General features: G+C 39.3%; 1 protein-coding gene across 2 annotated transcripts in view; it reads right to left on the reverse strand.

Annotated features, from left to right (window-relative positions):
• Window positions 1–24,016, reverse strand: part of sema3bl (sema domain, immunoglobulin domain (Ig), short basic domain, secreted, (semaphorin) 3bl) — a 57,230-nt gene that overhangs the window by 23,072 nt on the left and 10,142 nt on the right. For both annotated transcript variants that reach the window (XM_063883670.1, XM_063883660.1), the window contains exons 2-4: window positions 15,962–16,122; window positions 10,053–10,115; window positions 655–774 (exon numbers count right to left, since the gene is read on the reverse strand). In XM_063883670.1, coding sequence (XP_063739740.1) covers window positions 655–774; window positions 10,053–10,115; window positions 15,962–16,122 — 344 coding nt within the window. The remainder of the gene's footprint in view (window positions 1–654; window positions 775–10,052; window positions 10,116–15,961; window positions 16,123–24,016) is intronic.

Genomic DNA, 24,016 nt, shown 5'->3' on the forward strand with positions numbered 1-24,016 from the left:
TGTTCACTGTACTAACCCAACAGCACAAACAGTAAGGCATAATCACATACTAGCTGTTTGCTGCTAAAAAGCAAAATATTGTTTTCTCACTAGGTGGTGGAGACCAAAACAGAGCTAAAATGACAGTGAAATGTTCATACTGTCAGTTGAGATCTATATTCATAGCTTCCAATAACACTTTGTAAGTGTTAGTATACAATAGAGCAATAACAGTGGAACATTCATGTTAAGGAGTGACAAAGTACCTTACCAACCTCATAGTCAGTTGTTTTTTTTAACGGTTTTAAAGCATTTCCTTCTGCTGTAAAGCATACCTACAATAAAAGTGAAGCCTTCAAAAATTGGTGGAAACTGTATATCATGTACATTTTTTCAACTGTTTTGTCAGGTATAATGTAGTTTTTCTGTGGGTTTATTTGCCTATTTGTGTGCGTATGTGCGTGTGTTTTGGTGTATGTGCTGGGACAATGCCCCTCCCACAATACCTTGTCCCCCAAGTTCTGCACAGAACTGTGTGTGTGTGACTCCCTGTCACACACACACACACACACACACACACACACACACACACACACACACACACACACACACACACACACACACACACACACACACACACACACATACAAGCATACTTGCTTCATACTGGCTTACCTCTCCTCTGTGCCCCACGTTAATGAAGGCACACATGGGCTGGAAGGCACCGGTGCCACAGGCCAGGAGGTGGGTGCGGTTGTAGGGCTGCAGAAGGCGAACAAAGTTGGCACACTCAGTCTGCAAAACAAAGATACATACACACAATTTGAAATATTGTCTCAAAGAACTATGGGAAAGTTACAATACTGTATGTTGCATTAAACATTTTTAACAGTGCTATAGTAAACGTATGTTGTTCCTGCTCTATGTTGTGAAGAACATTCTTGATTTGGATACTGACCCTAAAGATAAAGAACCATGTATAAATGACATGGCCCTTTATTTAAACCATTTGAAAAAATAAATAACTTCCCACATTTTCATGGTATAGAAAGATATTTTTGCCCAGATACATGACATAAATATTCACTCTTTAACTCATTTCACATTTACGTACAGCACACACACACACACACACACACACACACACACACACACACACACACACACACACACACACACACACACACACACACACACACACACACACACACACACACACACACACACACACACACAGGGAAGGGCCCTTAAATAAATCAAATCACACGGTGCAAAGGTAACTGTCATCCAAATGCAGATAAGTTGATTTTCAGGGTACTGAAGAGAACCAGAATGATTCCTTAGCGAGGCTTATTGATCCCACATGTTCATAATGAAGGCCAAGAAAAGAGCTTTATTAGAAGAAATGTGATATCCTCAGTGTCCCATGTAAGACTCATATCTCAGGTTTTTGGATTCCAGCCAACGTGACATGCTGATGTTGTAAAACAAGTTTCATCACAAACGGGTCAAAGGACTTTGTAAAGCATCAGAAATGCTTTGGTGCCAAAATAAAATGTGAGGGATAATTAAATGTGAAATGTTTTGTGTCATAAGGGATAAGAAGACACCAACGATAACTCTGATTTAAACTTGAATAATGAATACGTATACTCAGCTGCTGTGTTTGCAGAGCTTAAACTGGAGACAGGCCTTAAATGGAAAGAAGGATATTAAAGTGGACAATGTCAAAAGGCCAGACACTCAAACACACTTAAGAACAAAAGAAGTGATGACTGAGGAAACAAGTATCGAGACATTTCTGTACTACACAGAGGTCCAGAGGAAGCAGAGGGTACGACAACTTCCTTCTTCCTGTCTGTAAAGCAGCAGCTGACATAATGGGTGTCAGAAAAGAAAGGGATCGGCTGGGTGACGTTCTCTCAAGTGGACAAGGTCAAACTCATATTTGCATGGTGACCGTCTGGCTGTTCAACAAGGCTACCTGAATTGAGATGAGTTAGATGAAATTGTGCATTGTTCTTTGTCTGAAAAAAGGGGACTTACTATGCTAGTTTTCAGGGTTAGGGTTCCGATTAGTTTTTGCTTTCAAGTCCTTCTTCAAAAAAGTTCAGTCTGCTCTGATTGACATGCAGAACAAAATATGACACCTTTGTAGAGGTAGTTCTCAAAAAAATTGGTGACTATTCTCAAATGAGGGTCGGTAAATGAGCATACATGATGTGTACAAAATCTTAATGGCCTGTTGAATCGGCTGTTTTCCGAGCAGCTAACCAAAACGTTTTTGCAGGAAGTACTAAAGAAGTCCGTTTTGATGACGTGACCCCCCTTTAATGTTGTGAGTGAAGGTCTTTTCCTGATTTTGACGAATAGATTTGTTCTTGTGTGCCAGACTAGTCTCTGTGTTTTTACTCGTGTGTGTGTGTGAATGGATCCAGTAAATTTGTCATTTTGTGTGTGGCCCACGTCCCTCTCAAAAGCTCATTTCCTTGAGTGCTTTGCAGTGCTGCATACGATGTAAACCATGTCACTACAGTCCTGCTGGCTCATTACTCCTACCCAAACAAAACTAGATGCAGTAATAAACTACACAGACAATTGCTCTTAAGTACATACAAGGAGTATGTTGGATCTTTAGTGCCAGTATGTTTCTGTTGAAGACGGGGGGATATCAATGAGCAAATTTGATTTTATGTTTTCCTCTAATTAGTTACCTAAAATTAGCATTGTATGGCTTTACTTGTGACAAACCAGTGTAACATTTATCTCCAGCCTACTGAAATCATATCCTGGAGGGAAATGTTAAAAGCTAGATCGTACATTAGGTCTCAACATCGTTATAGAAGATATATGAGGTCTTTAAAATCCTACCAAGTGGATTTAGAATGAATAGAAGTGTGTTACTCCTCTGTTTCCGTTCTACTACTTAGGGAGTCATAGAGATCTCTGAGGCCAGGGAGAGCAAAGAGTGGGATGAAATGTTGAAAAGAGGAAATATGCCTGCTCTCTTACCCCGGGATTTGGGGTTAAACGTGTCTGTGTGGTCTTTCTAAGATTAAGTGGCAGTAAAGGGAGTGGTGTGTTAAACAGACTATGAAGTGGTTAGATTGCTAATTATGGTTTTATCTCACTGGGCGATTTCAGGGATTAGTCTTAAAATCGAGCCAGAATTTTAAATTGATTTAATCAATCACTGCATTTCTAGCCAGGGTCATGGTGTTTGGTAGAAACAAAAGCTTGCAATGTTCATTTGTAACCTTTTGAATATCAAGGGGATGTTGGCTGACCACAAATGCTCCTTCCTAGCGAAGTCAAGCTGCTGCTTCACACTGTTCAAACTTTTAAACTGACCACAGCTACCACAGTTTTGTGTCTTGGGGGTTGACATACCCTTTGTATGTATAGACTTGTAAACATCAAGTTATAACTACATTTGCTTTTAGAAATATGTTCCATTAACATAAACAGACTGAGAAACAGAACATTACCAAGACTCTGGCAGCCTCTCCTAGCCTTGAATGATGTGTTGATTTCCAAAGGAGTATGCTTGTTTTGGCGCATACACCAGGACAATTTGCATCCAACAAAAGTTCATTTGCATATGAAGGTGTGGAGCAATAACAGCAAAATCAATTCCCATGTCACAAACATTTGTACTGCTGGTTGAGAAAACATATCCAGTCCAATGGTTTGATTCAAAGTTTATTTGACATATGAATATGGACCCTTCTAACATGGTTTCCAGATATTTGAAAGAAAAAAATGTTGGCTGCGGTAGCAGAGAAGGTGCCTCCACAGTGCGATAGTGAAGACAAATGTCTTTTTCATGACATAAAGAAAGAGTGTGGCAAATGTGATCTTTATATTGAGGAATATGTGCAGTAACAGGCCACAAATCATTTTCATTATAGTCTGATTTGTTTATGGTAAGTATAATGCAGCATCATAATTTGGCCGAGACACAGGCATTTTTGTTTTATGTAATTTGCAAATGTAATCAGGAAATGTGTTCAAGCACCAGGAAAATATCTTTCATATTATTTATCTTCCAAGTTTATCTAGAATGGGCTGACAGTTTTGAACTCTGCACCTCTTTGCTACATCATCGAAATACACGTTATTGATATTTCTGTAAAATAAACTGGGTTTGCAAAAATAGTGCATTGATGCAAGCCCAAAAAGGACCTAAAGTGAAAAGTGGCAATGTCATATAAGAACCAACTAACTAACAGGCAAATCTGAAAGACTCATTCTGATTTGCATGCCCAGAGTCTGCATCATCAGCAAGCTAGCTTTGTTATTGGCAATTTGGGAGAACACAGCATGTGGATTTAGATCATCAACATAGCATGTTCTCCCAAAACGAGAGAAAAGAGAAAAGTAGAGAGAAACAGAGGAAGTTTTAGAACAGGGGTGTCCAAACTTTTTGCACCGAGGGCCACATACAGAAAAATATATACGGAGAGCTGGGCCACTTATAGAGGTGAATGTTGCCTCATAAGTGAAGTTATAAGTTAGCAAAACAAATCAAATGTAGGTGAATAATGCGCGATACATTCAAGTGGTTTAAGGAAAAAACTGCCTACATCCCATCTCTCTTTAAGGTTTCATTAATTTTGTTGGCAGCTCATTCCTTAAAACAGAAGCCTTAGATTGCTTATAATAAGAGTTAATATGAAGGTTCAATTTCAAGCTTGTTACAGAAATAAGTTATTGGGCTTTTTTTATCAACTAAGATTTGTTAGAAAATGTTTTAAATTCTAAATGACTGAATTTATTTGAACATTGGGCTCATTAATATATTTTAACATTTTAACAAGTTTAATTTGTGGGCCATATTCCATTATAGTTTTAGAATATGCTGAGGGCCGATTCAAAATGGCCTGCGGGCCGCATTTGGCCCCCGGGCTGTAGTTTGGACACCCCTGTTTTGGAAAAATGTGATAGCTTTACTTGAAATTACTTCACTTTCTTGGTCGCAGCCAGTTTGTTAGCAATGTTAATGGAGCACAGTGGAAAAGCTAACATGGAGCTAACAGCAAAGAGAGCTCCAGCTGCTCAACATGTTCTGTGACGAGTGACCCGGGCAGGGAGAGGCAAGTTTGGAAAATGGAAAGCAGTTTCCAGTATAAACAGCCCATGCTCAGTGGAGAGAAGTCTGATTCCATAATACTAACAGGAAATGAGGGCCAACACATTCACAATTACACACACACACACACACACACACACACACACACACACACACACACACACACACACACACACACACACACACACACACACACACACACACACACACACACACACACACACACACACAAATATGCACTTGTACAAGGCTACAGTTGACAAACACAATCACAAACACAGAAATATCATAAACGAAGTTCAAAGCGGGACAGCTGGATGAACCGGCCTCTTCAAGGCTTTGGTGTCAGCAGTTGTTTGATCCTCAAAGAAACATGTTTTTTACTCTCCACTGACTTCCAGACAGCACTGAAAACACTCATGCATGGCAAGAAACTGTTGCCAAATGCGTGAGAGGATTTTTCCCCAACATATACCAGCTACTCCCAGCATGTTAAACAGTTGAATCATTATTTTAGGATTAAAAAAACAAGAAAACTGTTACCTGCTTGGCTTCCTAGTGTAACAGCTGCAACCAACATTTTGCAACATTTTGGAGATTGAAACAGACCACACTGTGTCTCTATCCTATGCAGCATTTCTTTCGTCAATATTAAAAGAAGCTGCTGTGTCCATGCAAAACCGGGACCTAAATATATAATACTGTCCTGTATTATACCCGTATAAACAGTAACACATCACGTCTTTTTATGGATTGGAACAAACATAAATTACCAATGCACAAGTCAATATCGAGAAGGACATTGCATAGTGCAACTTCAATCCTAAATGATTTTTTTCATTTTGTTGTCAACATTAAAATGGTTTCAGGGATTTCACAAGAACCGCTGCTTCTGTACAAACTTTACCATACTTTTGTTTTTCTACATACTGCGGGTACCAAATTGTTTGGCCCTCCTTCTTTCCAGTCTGTTAACCAGCAGTATTAGCTTTCCCAAGTTCAAAGATGCAATTTAAAAAAAACAGGTATTCTTTTGGGCTCTTATAAAGTCAGTCTAAATAAGTATTCCCATTCCAACCATTACTCAGTGTTTTCTAAACTCTAAGTGTTCTTTGAGTTCGGAAAGCTTTAACATTATAAACATACTCCGTTTAGGATTTAAAAACATTACATTCTTGGAAAATATTCAAACCAACACTTACAGTTGGTAAGACACAAAGCTCTGACCTTCTTAAGAAAGTATTGCTGCAGTATAACTTCTCTTTAACATTTTTGTTTGCAGTACAATCTCTCACCTCCCTACACTCGGACACCAAAGATTCAAACAATAGTGGAACCAATCACAGCTCTACTGATAAAACCAAACCATGAGGGAAGGCCGATTACTGGCACTATCGAGCTTGTCTGTAGAGAACAAAACACAGATCTAAGTCTACGGACCAGTGTTTTGAAATTCCGCGAGATGTACTGACTTGCATTCACAATGTCTCATTTTGTTTTGTCAGAGCTGTATTATCCACACTTTGTCCCCTCTGCTATCCTTGCTCTGATCCAGCAAAGTTTTGTTTGTGGTAAAACCCAGGGGATGAGTATGTAACACAATTGTACTGCTTGAGGAAGCAACAAGCTGATTAAATAATCGACCCAATTATAAACAGACAATGCAGATCGAAGCAGAACAATGTGTGAACAGTGAGAGCAAGACACTGCATGCTCGGGTGCATTCACTGAGTGCCTCCCTTCAGTCTGTTATTTATTTGTCCGAGCTGTAACTAATGATGGAGAAGGTCACAAGGCTGCGACTCTGGGAGGGAACGCTATCGCTGTAAATACATGTTTAAGGTGGTAAACACTTGTAAGAAGTCTGTAAAGATAAAAGCTTACATTCAAATGTTAAAAAAGGATTGCTTTACTTGTGTTTTCTCAAGGTGTGATATCCAGATAACAAAGATGTTATTATGCGACATGGACTGGAAATAGTGCTCTCTTTCTTTCTATCTGTCTCATGTCTTTTTTCTCCATCATCAAACACAAACGTCCAGCAAAACAATGTCAAGACCTTTCACCTTTCAACAGCAAACATATGACATGAAACACATGTGTGTGCGTGACTTTAGCTTTGTAGATGCCAGAGGATACAACAGTAATCCATCAGATTTGACACCAGAAAAACTCGTGAAGGAATGCAAAAAGATGCCGAAAAACATATCTATCGGTTACTCAATTACAGACACACACACACACACACACACACACACACACACACACACACACACACACACACACACACACACACACACACACACACACACACACACACACACACAGTCTTTATGACTCCTTTGGCACTTGTAAGGTAGAGTTACACACAAACTTTTTAAGACCTGTCTAATAATGCAATGTGACTCCTCCTCTCCGCTATGGACAGTATGGTAGCGCACGCAAACGCACACATAGCTTCTTGAAAGCCAAGCGCAGAGGAAACACCTAATAAAACTGATATAAGACACCGAAGACACACCCGCCACTTCAAACACAGAGAGCATATTCCTTTACATTATAGACACACACACCTTTAAACACGTTCCAGATGGAGCTAGCTGTCCGATTCATGCCAAGGCGGCACAAAAAGCCACAGACCTATAAGAACATGTACCACAGTGTCTTCATCTTGTGTCTGTGTTTGGGTGAGTGTGTGTGTGTGTGTGTGTGTGTGTGTGTGTGTGTGTGTGTGTGTGTGTGTGTGTGTGTGTGTGTGTGTGTGTGTGTGTGTGTGTGTGTGTGTGTGTGTGTGTGTGTGTGTTTGTGTGTGTGTGATTTACTACATGTGTGATAACGAGTAATTAGAGCAGGTTTGTGTATTCTGTGCACCACTCAAGCCACTCAGAGCATTTTCTCCTACTGGGACCGAATTTAAAGACGTCTCAGTACATCAAAGAAAAGAGAGTTCATTACAAAACCTCTTCCTTCCCTTTCATTTTATTCGGAGTTCCTTTCCTATTTCCTATCCATATTTATTATTGCTTGCTTTATTATTTTGTCATCTTAATAAGACTTTAAGAGCCTTACACCGCCCGAGTGTCACGTGTTAGAATGCTAACATATGATATTTGCCCCAATAATGCTGGTAGATTATACTGGGATCATAAAACGTCAAGGCAATCCATCCTACAATGGTCGAAACATTTCACTGGCCACTTTTAAAACTTCAAGGTAGCAATGGACCAGCACCCAAGAGATCAACAGAAACAAGAAGCATCATCTTCTGGGGACCATTAAATGTTTGAACAAAATATAATGGTAGTCAACCAGGAAGTTGTTGAGATATTTAAATCGAGGCCAAAGTGGTGGGCCGACCAATAGACTGGCATTACCATACCTAGAGCAACACTGCTATAACACATATTCACTACATTACCCTCCTTACTTCAATAGAGATCTTTCTTTCCTGTTAACAATTTTCTAATAACATTCTCTTCCCCTTCTCTTTCTATGGGATTTAAAGTAACTTATACAGTATCACATTTTATCTTGTCTTAAACATGATCGTAATTAGATGGCCTCTGCCCTTCCTTTTTTTTTCTCTTCTTCAATTTTACTCCCTCACAGAATTAATTAAATTGTTCATTAACTTTCCTCTACAATACGCTTCTTAAAGCTTTCTATGTCCCTGCAGCTCTCTTTCCTTTCTCTCTAGTAATAAAACAATGGCCTTTTTCATAGCAACTCAGTTGATAGCTTACGAAACCTTTTTAGGGGATCTGTGGGAACAGCATGGCACCAAACCGTCTAATTATGCTTTAAACATACTTGTTATACTGCTCAAGGAACATTCTGCACTCCCCATCACCACATGTGCAATACAGGAGAACCACAGAGTCAAATAGTGATGGACGTGGAAAAACGATTCAGCTGATGAGCAGTCAGAATCGCCAAATTCCAAAAACCAACTTGACAAGCGATGTTTTGTAGGATGCATGTGCCATGCTGAGAGCTGCTTCTCTGAATTCACTGGAGTCATTTTGGCAAACAGTATAGAACTGCTCAACAGCGTAGGTCATTGTAGTCTCCTAGTTTATGGAAAAAGCTGGGTCTGTGGAGTTTATTTTTGACAGCATTGTAATACGTTCCAGTTATTGGAACCAGGGATGAGACTTTAAATGGAGACACCAATACTGGTAGAAAGAAGACAGACAGACTGTCAGGCTATGGGCAGATAAATTAATCAATCAGCAAACAGACAGGACATTGGCAACAGAGTTGGTTTAGTACTGACAGGAAATCTTTCTTGACTGCTACAGAAACTAAGCAACTGAAAAACAAATATGAAAACTAGTCTCTACTAGAGAGTACAAACTGTGTACTTCAATGCTTTTGGCTAAATAGAAGAAGTTGGGAGGCTGATTTCTGGGTTAGGTGATTTCTGGACAATAGGAACTTGAAGACAAGTAAAGGGCGGGTAAAGTAAAACACATTATTAAAATACCTATTAAAACTAGTAGGGAGCATTCATCAAATGGAAACCCTATAAAATATGTGTTGAATTGCATTCTCAACTACATTTCAAGAAAAGCGTTTTTCTCCCTGATTTCGGTCACAGTTTTAAATATGTGGTTATGTGGTAATCAAAGCCCCTTGGTAAGGTTTAGTAAAAAGTCATGGTTTGTGTTAGAATAAGCTCATTTGCTATTGACTTGAACTACATACACAAGTTAAGTAAGGGATGAAAATGTACATACTTGAGTAAAATAAGGTTGGGCCTATCATCCATCACGTCACTGATCTCCCCCCTACGCAGACTTTAGCCAACACTACTTGGTGTATTTGTCATATATAAAATGTGAGCAGTTAGGGAAGAACATTTGTCCCTTGAAAACTAATTGACAACAGAGTGTCAATGTATAGGAATGTCATTTTTAGAAGACCAGGCTGTTTAATAGAAATACTTAAAACAAGAAGGAATTAAAAGTCAGTCGGTTACCTGTTGTTCCTTTCCCGTCTGAATGCAGTCCTCTCTGTTGCCAGGTAATGGGGGCCAGTAAATCTATGAAAGAAGAGAAGAGGAAAAGATAAAGGAACAGAGAAAGAAGAAAATGTGCATGATGATTAATGACCTCATAACTTTCAAGTAATGCAAACATCCAAAAGATTCAACCATATTGCAAAATGTAATTGCTTTGTTGAACTCATAAAGGCTTTATTTGACTCTGTTGATGCAATCAAAACAGAATAATCAGCCCATGTGTTGTTAAATCTGAATTACTCTCCCTGCAAATTGAGCAGCGCAGATGCTCTACATATGACGAAACAGAGGTTTGGGAATCAAGAGCCGAGGGCTTGGGAGCTTGTAAAGCAGAAAACCTTGATTGAGATAAATGTATCATAGCAGTTAAATGTAAAAGCGTTGGTTCATCCAAATTACAGGGGAAAACATAACATAACTCTAGGGGTTACCAAGCTGATTTTGTCCATGTTTTGGGATAATCCGTCACTGAAATTCTACTTCCAACTGAACACATTGGGGGTGAACACTAATCAGATCTGGAGGCAGATGTGTATCTTAAAACCTGGACAAATTAAACACAAACTAACTGACTGGTTAGATACCACCATAAGGGAGTGATATAGTAGTTTTGTTTCATAGTTTGGGTGAATTTGACCTTAAATAAGAGGGGAAAAAATGATTGACAGTTAAACCCAATTACCAAACTTAATATTGCCCTTAATTCCATGGGATGGTTACATACGTTTGCAACGACTTACCAATCCTGATTGATTTAAGAATGAACTCCAGGCAAAATAACGTGGAAGTGTTCTCTGATTAAATTATTCTATTGTAAATATTTTACTTGCCTCAACAACATACTAAACATAAAAACAAGGAGTGTTTTTGATGTTATGAAAGACTTTAAACTTGTTATGGGAGTTAGAGTTATAATGTTGGCTTTACAGACTCAGTCCCCTCCGGTGTCCATCTTCTGTTTCGTGCCTAGAAATGAAACTCGACCTTTGGCTATAAACAAGCAGACAATCTCTGCTCAGCCAAAACTAGTGTCCTAACAAGACCATCTGTGGTTTCAAAATAAAGTATGAATAAATAATATGCTTTGTAATTTTTAACTCAAGTTCTCACAGAATAGATCAACTATTTCCTTCTGGGGAAAGTACCAAAGTCTTCCTCTCATTCTGCCAATTCAACAACAAGAAGAAGTGAATCTCAGATGAGCATGAAATATAATTTGGACCAAAAGAATGGGACTGCTTTTCACACTGCTTTCGGAAAATCAAATTGCCACTGAAGAGGAAAGCCAAAGTCTTTCTCAGTAATGAGTTGATGATGTGTGTGATACTGTAGTTTTCTGCAAAATATTCTCTAAGACAATAAGTCTTTGTCTGGAAACTGGCTTTGATTTGGCTAACAGGGAGAAAAGAAACCATATGATAAAACAAATGGTCCGGACTTTCATTAATATGTCTGCTTATGTTCAGTGTATTGGGAGCATGTGTGTGGCAACAGGCCACTGTGGTATCTAAAGGATTGAAACGAGTGTGAATGGTAAGTGATGAATGATACAACAGAAATAGAGGTGGATTTTGTCTTCTGGTCATAAATCCTAATTCATCACAGAGAGAGTGCACTTATTGTCATGATAACTAATACCTGGATCATAAAGTTCAAAATATCCTGTTCTGCAATACAAATAATGTGACATTAAAGAGCCTGGAATTATTTTAACCACTCTAATATAATATAAATGTCATTTATTGCAATGCAGATTAAATACATACTGCATTTTAGATGAAATATGACATACTAGGATAGATCAAATTGAGCTTATTATTGTATTAAAAACTCTAAAAATAACAATTCATTGGTTTCTGGGAAGTTGTGTTCCACAATATTTCAGCTTGGGACCAGTAACTTCCTGGGGTCTCCACTGATTGCATGGCCTCAGGCAATAATAGCTGGACACATAACCCACCTAACAACATACAGCATGCTAGTTAGCTTTAGAGGTGCCACCAGGCTGATTTTATTTCCGTTGGAATTTGCCAGGCTGCTTTCACCTTTTTCTACTCTTTACATTTAAAGAGAACCTCTTAATTTAACTAGGTTCCTTGCTTAAAGTATTTCCTATAGTGAATTTAACCGGCATAGATTTCAAACTCCTGCAAACGTGTTTTGATAGACAGCAGAGTCTCCTTTACACCTTGTGATTGTCCGACACCCAGCCTGCTTTTGTCTTAAACCTGGCTTTCAAATGTGGGAAACCATTAGAAGTAATAATTTGTTTCATGCCTGACTGAAAATAATAAATAACTCAGTGCCGATCGAAAAACTTGGCTTGACATGGTCATGATCTCTGGAGTGGTTTCTTTGGCATGATGCTGTACTGATATAAATGTGTGCCTGTCAAAAAGCTTGGCTCACAGACAATCTGACCTAAAGTATTCTGATAGCATGCCTCACTGATACTGATAAACTGTGAGATCACGCCCTGCTCCAAACACGGGTCAGCTTACTGCAATATCCCATCTATCGTCCAAGAGTCTCGCTCCACACCCTCGAGGAAATATGGTATTACTCCAGCAGCCATCCACGTTTCTTCTCTGTTTAACTGTTTCCTGACTCTTCATCAATGTTAAGTGTTCTTTAAACTTTATTCAACACTCACACATAATTCATGTGTTTAACTGCAGAAAAATCCATCCAGGAAACAAGCATGCCAAGCAGAACAGTAAGGATCAATCAAATGTAAATTGGTCCTAACTTTTAGTTGCCTGTGTTATTAAACAGTTACAGTTAAAAGGAAACTCATTAGCTCAAGACACAATACTTTAAAAGTTAGCCAATATCAAAGAACTACAGAAATCATCAAATGATGTCTTAGATCAAAACACTTTTCAATGTGAAGGAATGGAAAATATTTCAAAATATTTGCCATGTGGCGATGAATGTCCCAATACATGTAACTCTGGGACCCCTGCTACTGTATGTAGCAACATCATGCAGATATAAACTGACGTAAGCAGATACTTTTCAATTTTAGTTGAATCAGCTGTATTATTGCACGAAACCATCTGCCTTCTTTGTCAGCTCAGTGTTGCTGAGCCAAAGCGACATTTGGCAGAAGTAGACAGAATAAATCATGGGATGTAATGAGTTTATTTTTTGACTGAATCGCCTGATATAAATGTTGGGCTGAAACATTGCATGAACTCTTAAATCACTAAATAGTAAATAGAAAAAAAAATTGTCCCAGGGGAGAAGGTTTGAATTTAAACACAAGCTAAGCTTTGATCAACACATCGCTTTTCAAATGTTATTACTTTGAGAACCAAATGGATTATTCTAGCATTAACCAGCACTAAGCAAGCTGGGCCCGAAGCCATCAAAATTACCAAAGGACAGCAACACAAGATACCACATGTAAGGAAACAGTGAGCAAAGTAAACTAGCTGGTTGAACATGAGAAAACATGTTTCAGGTGTCAACCACATCTCCACATTAAGAAAAATAAATTCCAACCACCATTGCGTATACAATAATTAAAGATGACAAATGTATTCCAATCATAGATGTTTATGTTCAAGGCAGGGACGGTGAAGTGGAATATTTACTATTTACTCTATTTACTATATTACTTATAGGCTAAGGTAAGGTCCCACTATGGAGAGGATAGCAGTCATTTAGTGGGCATATGTGTAATTAAACCCATGATATCAAAATCTCACTCCAGCCAGGTACCCAAAGTTGGCAACCCTGGTCTGATTTCAGAGCAGTTAAAAGCTTTGTTCTGGTTTTGAAATTGACATTATAACTCGCAACTCAGACTAAATACACATCTTAAATTAAATTGAAAGTAATAGTTAAACATACACATCATTATTTACTTATTTACTTTATTTCCAAAACTGAGATGATAATATCACTTCACCATCTCATTATGATGCACTAAGTATGGTTCTGAGGCTAACACAGGGTTAGCCTAGCTTAACATACGGTAAAGAGTAGAAGCAAGGCTAACAATGGCCCTTTCCTAATTACCTGCAAGCACTCTTTAAGCTAATTATTATATGGTAGTACATGTTTTGTTTTTGATTTTATGGTGGTTTGTGAAATGTGTATTTTTTACTTGAGTAAGGGAGAGTGTAAGGCTAACTGTTTACTGCTCCTTGTTGTTGTGCTAAGCTAGACTAATTTACTTTTGACTCTACTTCATCTGCCCTTTACTTTTCCACATTCACCTTAGTTTTCAATTTAACATTGATTTAACACCAACATGTAGTCTCGAAGTGAAAACAGTTTTTGTGTGAAGGCAAACAGTTTATGTTCACTTTGTTCTTTTTCTTTTCACGTTCAGCTGTGGTTTACGGAATATTTGGCAGATGTGTCATCTTGTAAACCTTTGTTTCATTGGACTGGCATCGTGGATGGATTTCACAATGACTGGCTCTGATAGAAGCCCGGGCATTAAAGGCTCAAACAGCTCTCCGTAAACTGGAAAATCAGAAAGCTTCATGTGTGAACCTCAGCCAAGACAGAATGCAGTGAGAGGAGGCATTAAAAAGAGAACAAGGTGGGCTACATCTGGCCCTCTTTTTATATAAATTCCCTGTTCACTTTGTGTCATCATAGTCTCTTTGACCCATGCAGCACCACACACAATAATGCACACACACATACTGCTGCTCTTAGCTAAAGTGCTGGAGCACACCAAGGATTTCTGTAGGAGAGAGTTATTTATGTTCCGCTTACTAAAAACTAGTTCAATGGAACAAAGAGTAGGCCTACATCAAGCGCTCTACAGGAAATCAAATATAAATTAATGATATATGCTACACATTGTCTCAGATCTACAATTTCATGGAGAATTTGCTAATTTCCATCGTGCCAGAGTCTTCCAATAAATGTCTGAAAATCATGAGCAAAAACTCAAATGTCCCTTATGCCACAAATCACAGCTGAACATATACAGTATCTAGGTCCTCTTTGCCACTGAATAAATTAAACTAAATATGAATTCCAACTTTATATTTGTTGCCGATTTTCCTGTAATTGTTAACATACTTGGATTCAGTGCCAAAGCATAATAAACCTTATTGAAACAGTGTTTCCAAAATCTGCTATAATGAATAGCACAATAACATTCTTCTCTCTCTCTCTGTAATTCAGAGTCCCAATGTTTGATTACATTGAAAATGTGCAGGTCTGTAAATATATTTGAAATTTGGATTGTAACTCATCTCTCGTGTCTTGCTGGCGAGCCGAAGACATTTTTTTTGGCAGTATAATCTCTGTGTTGGACAAGCATCGATGAGAATGAATGTACAGATCAAAACATGGGATTGTTTGTATTAGAACATCCCTGTTTGAATAAAAATATCTACAGCTTCATACTCAAGAAAAACTGAATTTATCCACAAATTCTCATGTATACTGTACATGCCTATAGTAAATGGATCAGGGAAATCAAAAACGTACCCAGGAAACAGGTGTGTGATCTATTCATTTCTATCTTATGTCCCTGAACACTGAGTGCTCTTTTTGTTTAATATTATCAGTTTCTTCTTCCAGTTTGAAGCAGCAATAAAAAATTAAATGGCTGTTCATGTTTGAGTCACAACGTTTATGGCTGATTTACGAGTTACAGTGCTTACACAGATGTTCTGCAAAGGGAATTCTGGAAAATACCAAGTGGTACGCCTATCTCTTCAAGTCATATGTTATCTTCTACTGATTGAAACCACTTGCACAGTCACTGCAGCTTAAATCAAAGCGGAATGATGAATGTCCACTGTGCGGTAACTTACCTTTTACAAAACATCAATCACTAGAGACGAATAAATCAAAATAACTGATAGATTTACTATTTTCCAAAAGCTCACCTCTTTGGACTCACTGCTGGTGGGTCCCATCAGGAGAGAATACAGGATATCTTTCCCTCCAAGGAATAGGCGGTCCCGGTACTCATCGAGGAAGACGGCGCTAAGAGAGAGCTGGCCGTGGTGACCGCTGAAGATAGACGACCTGTTGGTGGACAGCAGGTCTGTAGAGAGAAAGAGGAACATGATGAGCACAACATATAAACACATGTCCATTTACATCAGCTTTTTGTCAATGCTCTTTTCACAAAACTAAAACTGTTTCTTTTTAGCAACAAAGCACAAAATCCAAGCAGTAGGAGATCAAACAGAAAGAGCAGTGATGAGTTAAAAGTTCATTTAGCGATGGAAAATAGTTTTTTCTGCTCCCTGAAATGCTGATCTCTAATGGATTCTAAAACTCATTTTGCATGACTGTCAGCGTAAGGAATGATTCTCCCAGTTACAACAAAACTACATATATATTTTTACATTTGGTTAATCATTTGTCAAAGCTGCCTTTACTTTAATCTGACAGTAATCAGCTTACTTGTGCTTTATTGGAAGTGATATGTAGTTTTCTCTACAGTACAGAAAACATCCCATGTGGATCTGCTTGTAACATCGCCTTTTGCTCCACTATCCAAATAGTATTTGACTCCAAACTAACTCTTGTTGCTGCTGTCAACACACACACACACACACACACACACACACACACACACACACACACACACACACACACACACACACACACACACACACACACACACACACACACACACACACACACACACACACACACACACTCCCATATTAGATAACATGTATCAGTAGGAGAGCAGGAATCCATCTGCACACAGCAGCCTGCACCTGGCTCTCCTCTCTGATCTGCCAGACGCTTCAAATTCAAAAGGTTGATGCAACAACTCTGCAGGAGTGGTAGGGACTGGGTTGAATTCAAGTTCAGCCAGACACAGGTGGTTCACACACACACACACACACACACACACACACACACACACACACACACACACACACACACACACACACACACACACACACACACACACACACACACACACACACACACACACACACACACACACACACACACACATTCAGCAAGCTTGCTGCTTCAAGGCCTCCTACAGCTTCCAAAATCTTCCACTATCTCAAACAATCTCTGCTACATCTGAGCATGGTACTCCCAACTCTTCAAAGACAGCTTTTTAATGTGACCCTGGAGTACACGTCAAGCAAAGACGCTCCAATTACAGCTCTGGGGTCAGTTTTATACTATTGGCTCTAGTGGCTATAGTAATTATGACACAAGTATGGGGGGAAGCTAGGTGACATAGCATAAAGAGCTACAAAGTCTGCATAGGGAGGACGTCAGAGTGGACTGACGGATCAAAAAAACTATTTCACCCACAAGACAGCTTTCCATGTACTGTGGCAAACCATAACTCAACATTATTTCAAGTTATGTATGAAAGTCAACTTATGTAACTTACTTTCATTTGTTACGTACCTAAACCTGAACCATAATCTTTCCCTTAACCTAACTAAGAAGTGACGTAAGTCAGTTTTTTAACAAACGTATTTATTGTAAACCAAACATGATCTGTTCTGAAACCTAACCAAAAGGTTTGCCAGAACATAACCCATTATAACATAACTTATGTCATGTACAGTATGTCACAAAACATTAACCACTTGTTGAAGTTTCTCTGAGTACCCTTCACATTAAAAAACTAATGCTGAAGGGGGTACCCAGTGCTTCAAGTTGTCAAAAAATATTGACCAAGCTGACGTGTTTCACATATTTGGAGTGACAAAGTGTTGGTTATATGTGCCTCTCATACCTTTGCTTCATGACACTTCTTCTGCATCACCTCTCCCTCTCTCTCTCTACCTTGGTAACAAGATGAGGAGTGAAATACGTTTGTGAGAAGACATCTTTGGTATGCCAAAGTCTCAGTGGAGCAGTCTTTCAGCTGAATCGGTTTTCCATCTACCTCTCATCACTCGTCTGTCCTGCTCGTTTTTCCTCTCTCTCCTTTTCCCTCAGCCCAACACACACTACCTTACACACACGCGCTGGGAAAGTAGGCTCAGTCACTCACCACTCAGCAAGGGTATTGACTGAGTGAAGCACAGGGGCCTCCTGTACCAGGGACACCTTGTCCATCACTGAGGCCTCGCAGACACACAGATGATCTGTTTTTATTAGACATCTCCGTTTCTCAAACTCATAAGCTTCAACAAACAGACACACACACATTCAAACAGCCTCACTCTATAGATCACCCTTATTACCAGCGCACAAGAAACTTTGGGGAGAGCACTTTCAACAGGTTAACACATAATGATGTTTTCTCTGTATATATACTCCCTAATAGGGTCTTAACAGCAGCCAAATCAAAACCTGAACTATTTTGGTGAAACTCTGTCGTCCTCCACTGAGGTCGACCCACGTTGTAGCTTGTTAATTGTTGTTACACAAAATCCTCTGAAGACAATGAAAAGGGGAATGCTTTGGTAAGAAATAAAGGCTGCTTGCAAGAGAATAACGAGGAGACACATGAGTGGGAACACATCGGGGATAGTGTGTAGGGAAGGAGGGAGTTGGAGGAAGTTAGCAAAACACAAAATAAAGTTAGAAATGGAAGGGGAGGGGGTGTTTCAGATTCAGCAGCTGGTAAAAGTCAGAAAATAATGAGTCAAAACAGAGAAAGTCAGGCACAGAAAGCTGCAAGACAGTAAGAGAGCATTGATGCGTGATGGATTTATTGGACCTGACAAGCAGAAAACATACGAAGCAGAAGGAGAAGATAAGCTTCGGTACTGTTTTACATTAGATCTGTGCCAAAGCATCATATACAATTCATACCATAAATGAATATTTTGTTACCACTCAGCGTAAATAAAACACAAATGCATTGATTACACCTTTTAGTACGTAGAGGCCACATGGTTTAGCTGGAAGGCAGTATTTATGATGACAGCAGAACATGTAGACAGCTCTACACAAAGTCTACTGTCTACGCAAGTTTAACCTTTTCCACGTAGTTCTGAACCCTTACAGGAGTAGGTGACAGATGATGAGACTGTGTATGTTTTTGGTGAGTGCTGAGACCTTTAACAGATAACGTAGGTGTTACATATAATATTCATGCCACACCTCTTTGTTTTGACAGGAATGATTGCGGGAGATGGATACTGTCAGCTTACTCAGGCATAGTTTTAACCCGTGCGTTAGTTTACAAGACATCTGCCCCAACGTATAGTGGTTAAGACGCATTAAATGTAACAGCAGTGTCCCAGGTTAAAATCAGTATTGATACATGGGACATGATTTTTAACACCTCGCACCGCCAACCCCCGTTGTAAAGCCAATCCACAATTCCAGACCTGGGAAAAATATGCCACAAACTTTTTGTATTGTAGTTGCTCATGTTTGGTTTGATATGTTTTAGTGAGCTAATCAAAACCACCCTTCCCTCCGGTTGTGGATCGACCCAGCATCCCTCCAAGCCAGGCCAGCCCTTTGCTGCAAGTCAAACTCCTATTTTTCTAGTCCTGCTTCTGTCACAATGTAGTAAATGAAAAGGAAAAAAGGAAGAAGTCAAATAAAACATGTAAATTGTATTTGAACCTGGCGCAATATTCTGGACCGTTGAAGCTCATGGCAATGTCGTCAGTTGTATAAATCACAGTCCTGGACAAATTGACATTTTGACTTGATGGTTAAGCTTATAAAAAATAGGACCTTTGGCGCTGAGAGCAAAATAAGAAAGGGTGGGCACAAATAGCATTTTAAATGAAGTTTGGTTTCTCTGAACAATGACTGGCTACACGCACAAACAACTCTTCTCAGTATTTGTTTGAGGACTGCGTGTGTGTCTCAGTGTATTTTCACTGGTTGTTGACAAGTCTGCAAAATATCTGGTTTCTAGACTTTCATCCTTCAGTCTAGAAATAATCTTTCAAGATCTTTTCTTTCTTTCTTTCTTGTTTGCCACCATCATGCAATGTACACACAAACACAGAATCCTGTTTGATGTCTCTTTATCTCTTTCTTCCTACCGCTGTATCTCGTAAATCACTCAGAAGTAGTCACAACTCTATAAATGACAATGCACATAAAAACCACATCCACACCAGACACACACAAACGGAGGTGAGCTAACAGCTTCCATCTGCAGCTTGTTATCACTCTAGCAGCTCATCGCCTCACTGTGGAAACCTCACCACTGTCTCACCTCTCACCAACCCCTCTCTCTCCTGCCGTCAATCCAATCGCCACATTTTTTTCGTCTATTCGTTTAACCTCTCTATTCTCCATAATGCTCTGTCTCTTCTGTCTATCTATCTTTAAATTCCTCTCTGGTGTTTTTCTCCCTTGAAGTCGCTTCTAACGATGTCTTCAATTTCATCTCTCATGCCTGTCCATTCGTCTTCCTGTCTCTCTCCTCTATGCTGCTAAATATTTCTTTTTTTTATCCATCTTGTGTCCAAGGAACCTTAACATCTCCAAATACCTTCACAGCATCCATAGTTAAACTTCTACATCTGTCTCCAATGTGTCTCGTTTCCCTGAGGGCAGCTAGTTGACGCTTCATGACAAACAGCATCTTTGCCAAAACGAAGCCACACACAGGAGAGCATCTGGCTTCACTGTATGTGTCAAACCTCAGCTATCGCATCTTGCAGTCTCAGCCACATCAAACGTATGTATGCACTAATTCATTCTGGGATTTGTTTACATTGTAAATGTTCCACTTAGTCAGGACGAGGCCAGCCCTGCTGTCTGTCAAATTGGAGTCAGACGACACGGTCCGTGGACCCTTTGCTTGTTTGTGTATTTTTGTTAGACCTATAGCTTACATAATTTCTTACCACCCAATGACATGTTAAAAAATGTCAGATTAAAGGTTTAAAAAGAAGAGATGTGGTGTGATGAAACTGAGGGCTGCATGCATGTGTACTAAAATGGCATTTGGAGAGAGCAGACCTCCGCCAAGGTGTATGATGCATTTACATGCTCCTTGGATGGTCCCCATTTACCAAATTGGGAAGTTTTTCCGATATCAAATTTGTTCACAAGCTTGAAATGCTCATGTGGAAATGACATGGAAGCAACAGAGAAGATGTGTTCCATATTTTTGCTCAAATAAAACTCTAAAACTGTTTCAAAGTTTTTATTCTGATTTGAGTTTTCTTTTGTTTTTTTTTGTTAATTATTCCGACACCACCGAGTGCACCAGCAATGTTAACAAAAGTTAAACTGTGTGTATCTGCCCTGTCTTTCAGATTTGCTCCAAATGTAATGGTTCTTCCTTGGCCCATGCTACATGCTACAACCTTTAGTTTAATGAAACGTTTTTTCCAGGATCAGAGCAACAGATGGAGGGATAGACGTACAACAGACCAAACAAAACCTTCTGTCCGGTGGTAAAAAGGGCAAATGTACAGCAATGTGGTTAAAAAGTAATATTTGCACTGACAGGTCTAGAAGCACGAGTGAAAGTTGGTTAAAGAGGAGACAGAAGAAAATAATGGAACAGAAAATGAAAGAGCTCCCGTACAAACCTCATGCTGACATCTCTAATGTACAAATTGGGCCCAGGCTGAGTGTAAACTGTGTTAATCCGCACTCTCACGCACAAGTATGTATGTAGGCACACACACAATAGTAACAGTGTTAACGTTGGCTCAGTGGGAGAGGGGGACACATCTGAAGCCCATTAGACCCCCTGTGCTATGAATACCCGAAACACACACACAGACACAGACATACACACACCATCCTGATAACAAGACTGTGGTTCAGCTATTCCCATCTCAGCTGGCTAAACTGTCATTCTCTATCTCTAAATGTTTTGCTTTTTGACATTTTGTTTTCTCGAGCTCTGGCACACAAACACACCGATCACAAACAAATAAAGACACGTTAAACTCATTACACCGCCGACAGACTTCCCAGGGTATCATTAGATCTCGGGTGTATATTGTTGCAGTGGGCCAAGTATTTCTGGAATCTGCCGCATGAACAAAAAACTCATCTCAGAGTGCCTCTACTCCTCTCACCACATCCACTCCTCCTCCTCTTCCTACTCCTCCACCTCCTCCACCTCTCCCAGGTCTCATATTCCCTCTCATCCTTTCTTTGTTCAGCATGAGATGTGTATTAGAGCTTGACAAATTACCTACATTATGTATGTCTTTATTTCTGACCATTACTTTTTCATACACACTAAAGAGAAATAAGAACCAGCTGGAGTTATTTTCAAGAAAAATGTGTGATCCATCCTTATCCTACAGAATGTAGGTCACATCTGAATAGTGAGCATGTGCAGAAAGTAAAAGAGAAAACAGCATCATTTCAGTATTAATGTTCTCTTAAGGGAATATAATAGGTTGGTGACCCAAGCTGAAGTCTATCTGAAACTCTTCCAAAACCAACCTTTGAAACATCAGGTAATAAGAGCAATGTGGATAATATGTTAGACATTCACCTTTTAATTAATTGTTTACTGTAGCCTGCTGGCGTTTTCTGTGGACAGAATCCTTTTGACACAAGGCTTTTATTTTGACATTTTTGTGAAAAGTCCAATGACCTATACACCTAGCAAATCAGCTTTTAATTGTATATTATTATTAACAAATGGGGACAGGCTTTTTGGAATGGTTCTGACCAAAATAAATAAGGTATTACATTTATGATGACATTTAAGTAAGCAATTTATCGATAAATCAAACACAATATACAAGAAGGATAGGTCTAATCTGGAATCATTGTGTTTCTTTCTGACGTAATTGTAATTACAAACAATGTTCCCCTTTCCATCCATTTCCATAGTTCTTTAGAAGTGCACAGCTATTAGACTCCTGTTATCTGTGTTTCCTTTGTTTAAACTCAAAGGGAACTGTGCTGGCAGTGATACCAGATAGTTTATGACAGAGTAAATCCTGGGATTTCCTGCCAACCTGTTACTGCTGCTCACTGAAATGTCACTTCACAGCAACAGCTCGCATTCTTTACACACTTAATCATGTGATAAAACCATGATAAATGCAATGTGAGATTACCGCCTAATATTGATTTCCTTCTTTCTTTGATACACACACAAACGCACGCACACACACACACACACACACACACACACACACACACACACACACACACACACACACACACACACACGCACACACACACACACACACACAGTCTCAGGATGCCTCTCAGATTTGCTGTTACCCGATCTTCCTTCACGGGCCAATCAAAACACAGCGGAGGGTGTTACATCATCACCCTTGATGCTCATCAACCCTTACCCCCGCTGCTTCCCTTCTTCCCTCATTTCATCATCTCTCTCTCCCACCACTCTTACTCTCTTTATCATCCTCCCTCCCTGACGGCCAGTTGATTTCTCTCTTTCCATCTTTACTGTTCGTCCACTTTCATCCTCTTTTCCTCCCCGTTTTTTATCCACCCTTACTCCATTACTCAACCGTACCACACGCCTCCCTCTAACTTTATCTCTCTGATCCAATATGATCCACGACATACCCCACTCCTCTCAGCACAGGCTTTCCTCTGTCCATTTCTTCATCCCTGCTACCTTCCTCTCTTAATCTCAATTTCCCTCCCTTTGCATCACAAATCTCCCTTCTCACTTCTTCCTCATCCTTGCTCCATCATCATTCCTAACATGTTACAGTATATTTCTCCCCAAAGAAAGACCAATGCTATTTTATTCCCTAAGTCTCTTCTTGAACTCCAGTCTCTTATTATTTTACTTCCATCTCTCACTCCCTCAGTGTTTTATCTAAGGCCTGTAGCTATCTATAAATGTTTCTGTTGGCTCAGTTTCTTTATTATTTGTTTCAAATTATATAAAAACTATGTACTCTTTCTAACATAAAAGGACATGTCTTTTAAGTTTATCTGTTATTGTTTTATTCGTTTTTCCCAGCAAATAGGTTGTTGGCTCAGTTACTCTGCGGGGAACATGTTAATGTTAAACAAGAGTTGTTTTTTAAATAAAATCAGTGATGATAAATGGATAA

The sequence above is a fragment of the Eleginops maclovinus genome, chromosome 1 (genome assembly GCF_036324505.1).
Source record: "Eleginops maclovinus isolate JMC-PN-2008 ecotype Puerto Natales chromosome 1, JC_Emac_rtc_rv5, whole genome shotgun sequence".
Lineage (NCBI taxonomy): Eukaryota > Metazoa > Chordata > Actinopteri > Perciformes > Eleginopidae > Eleginops > Eleginops maclovinus.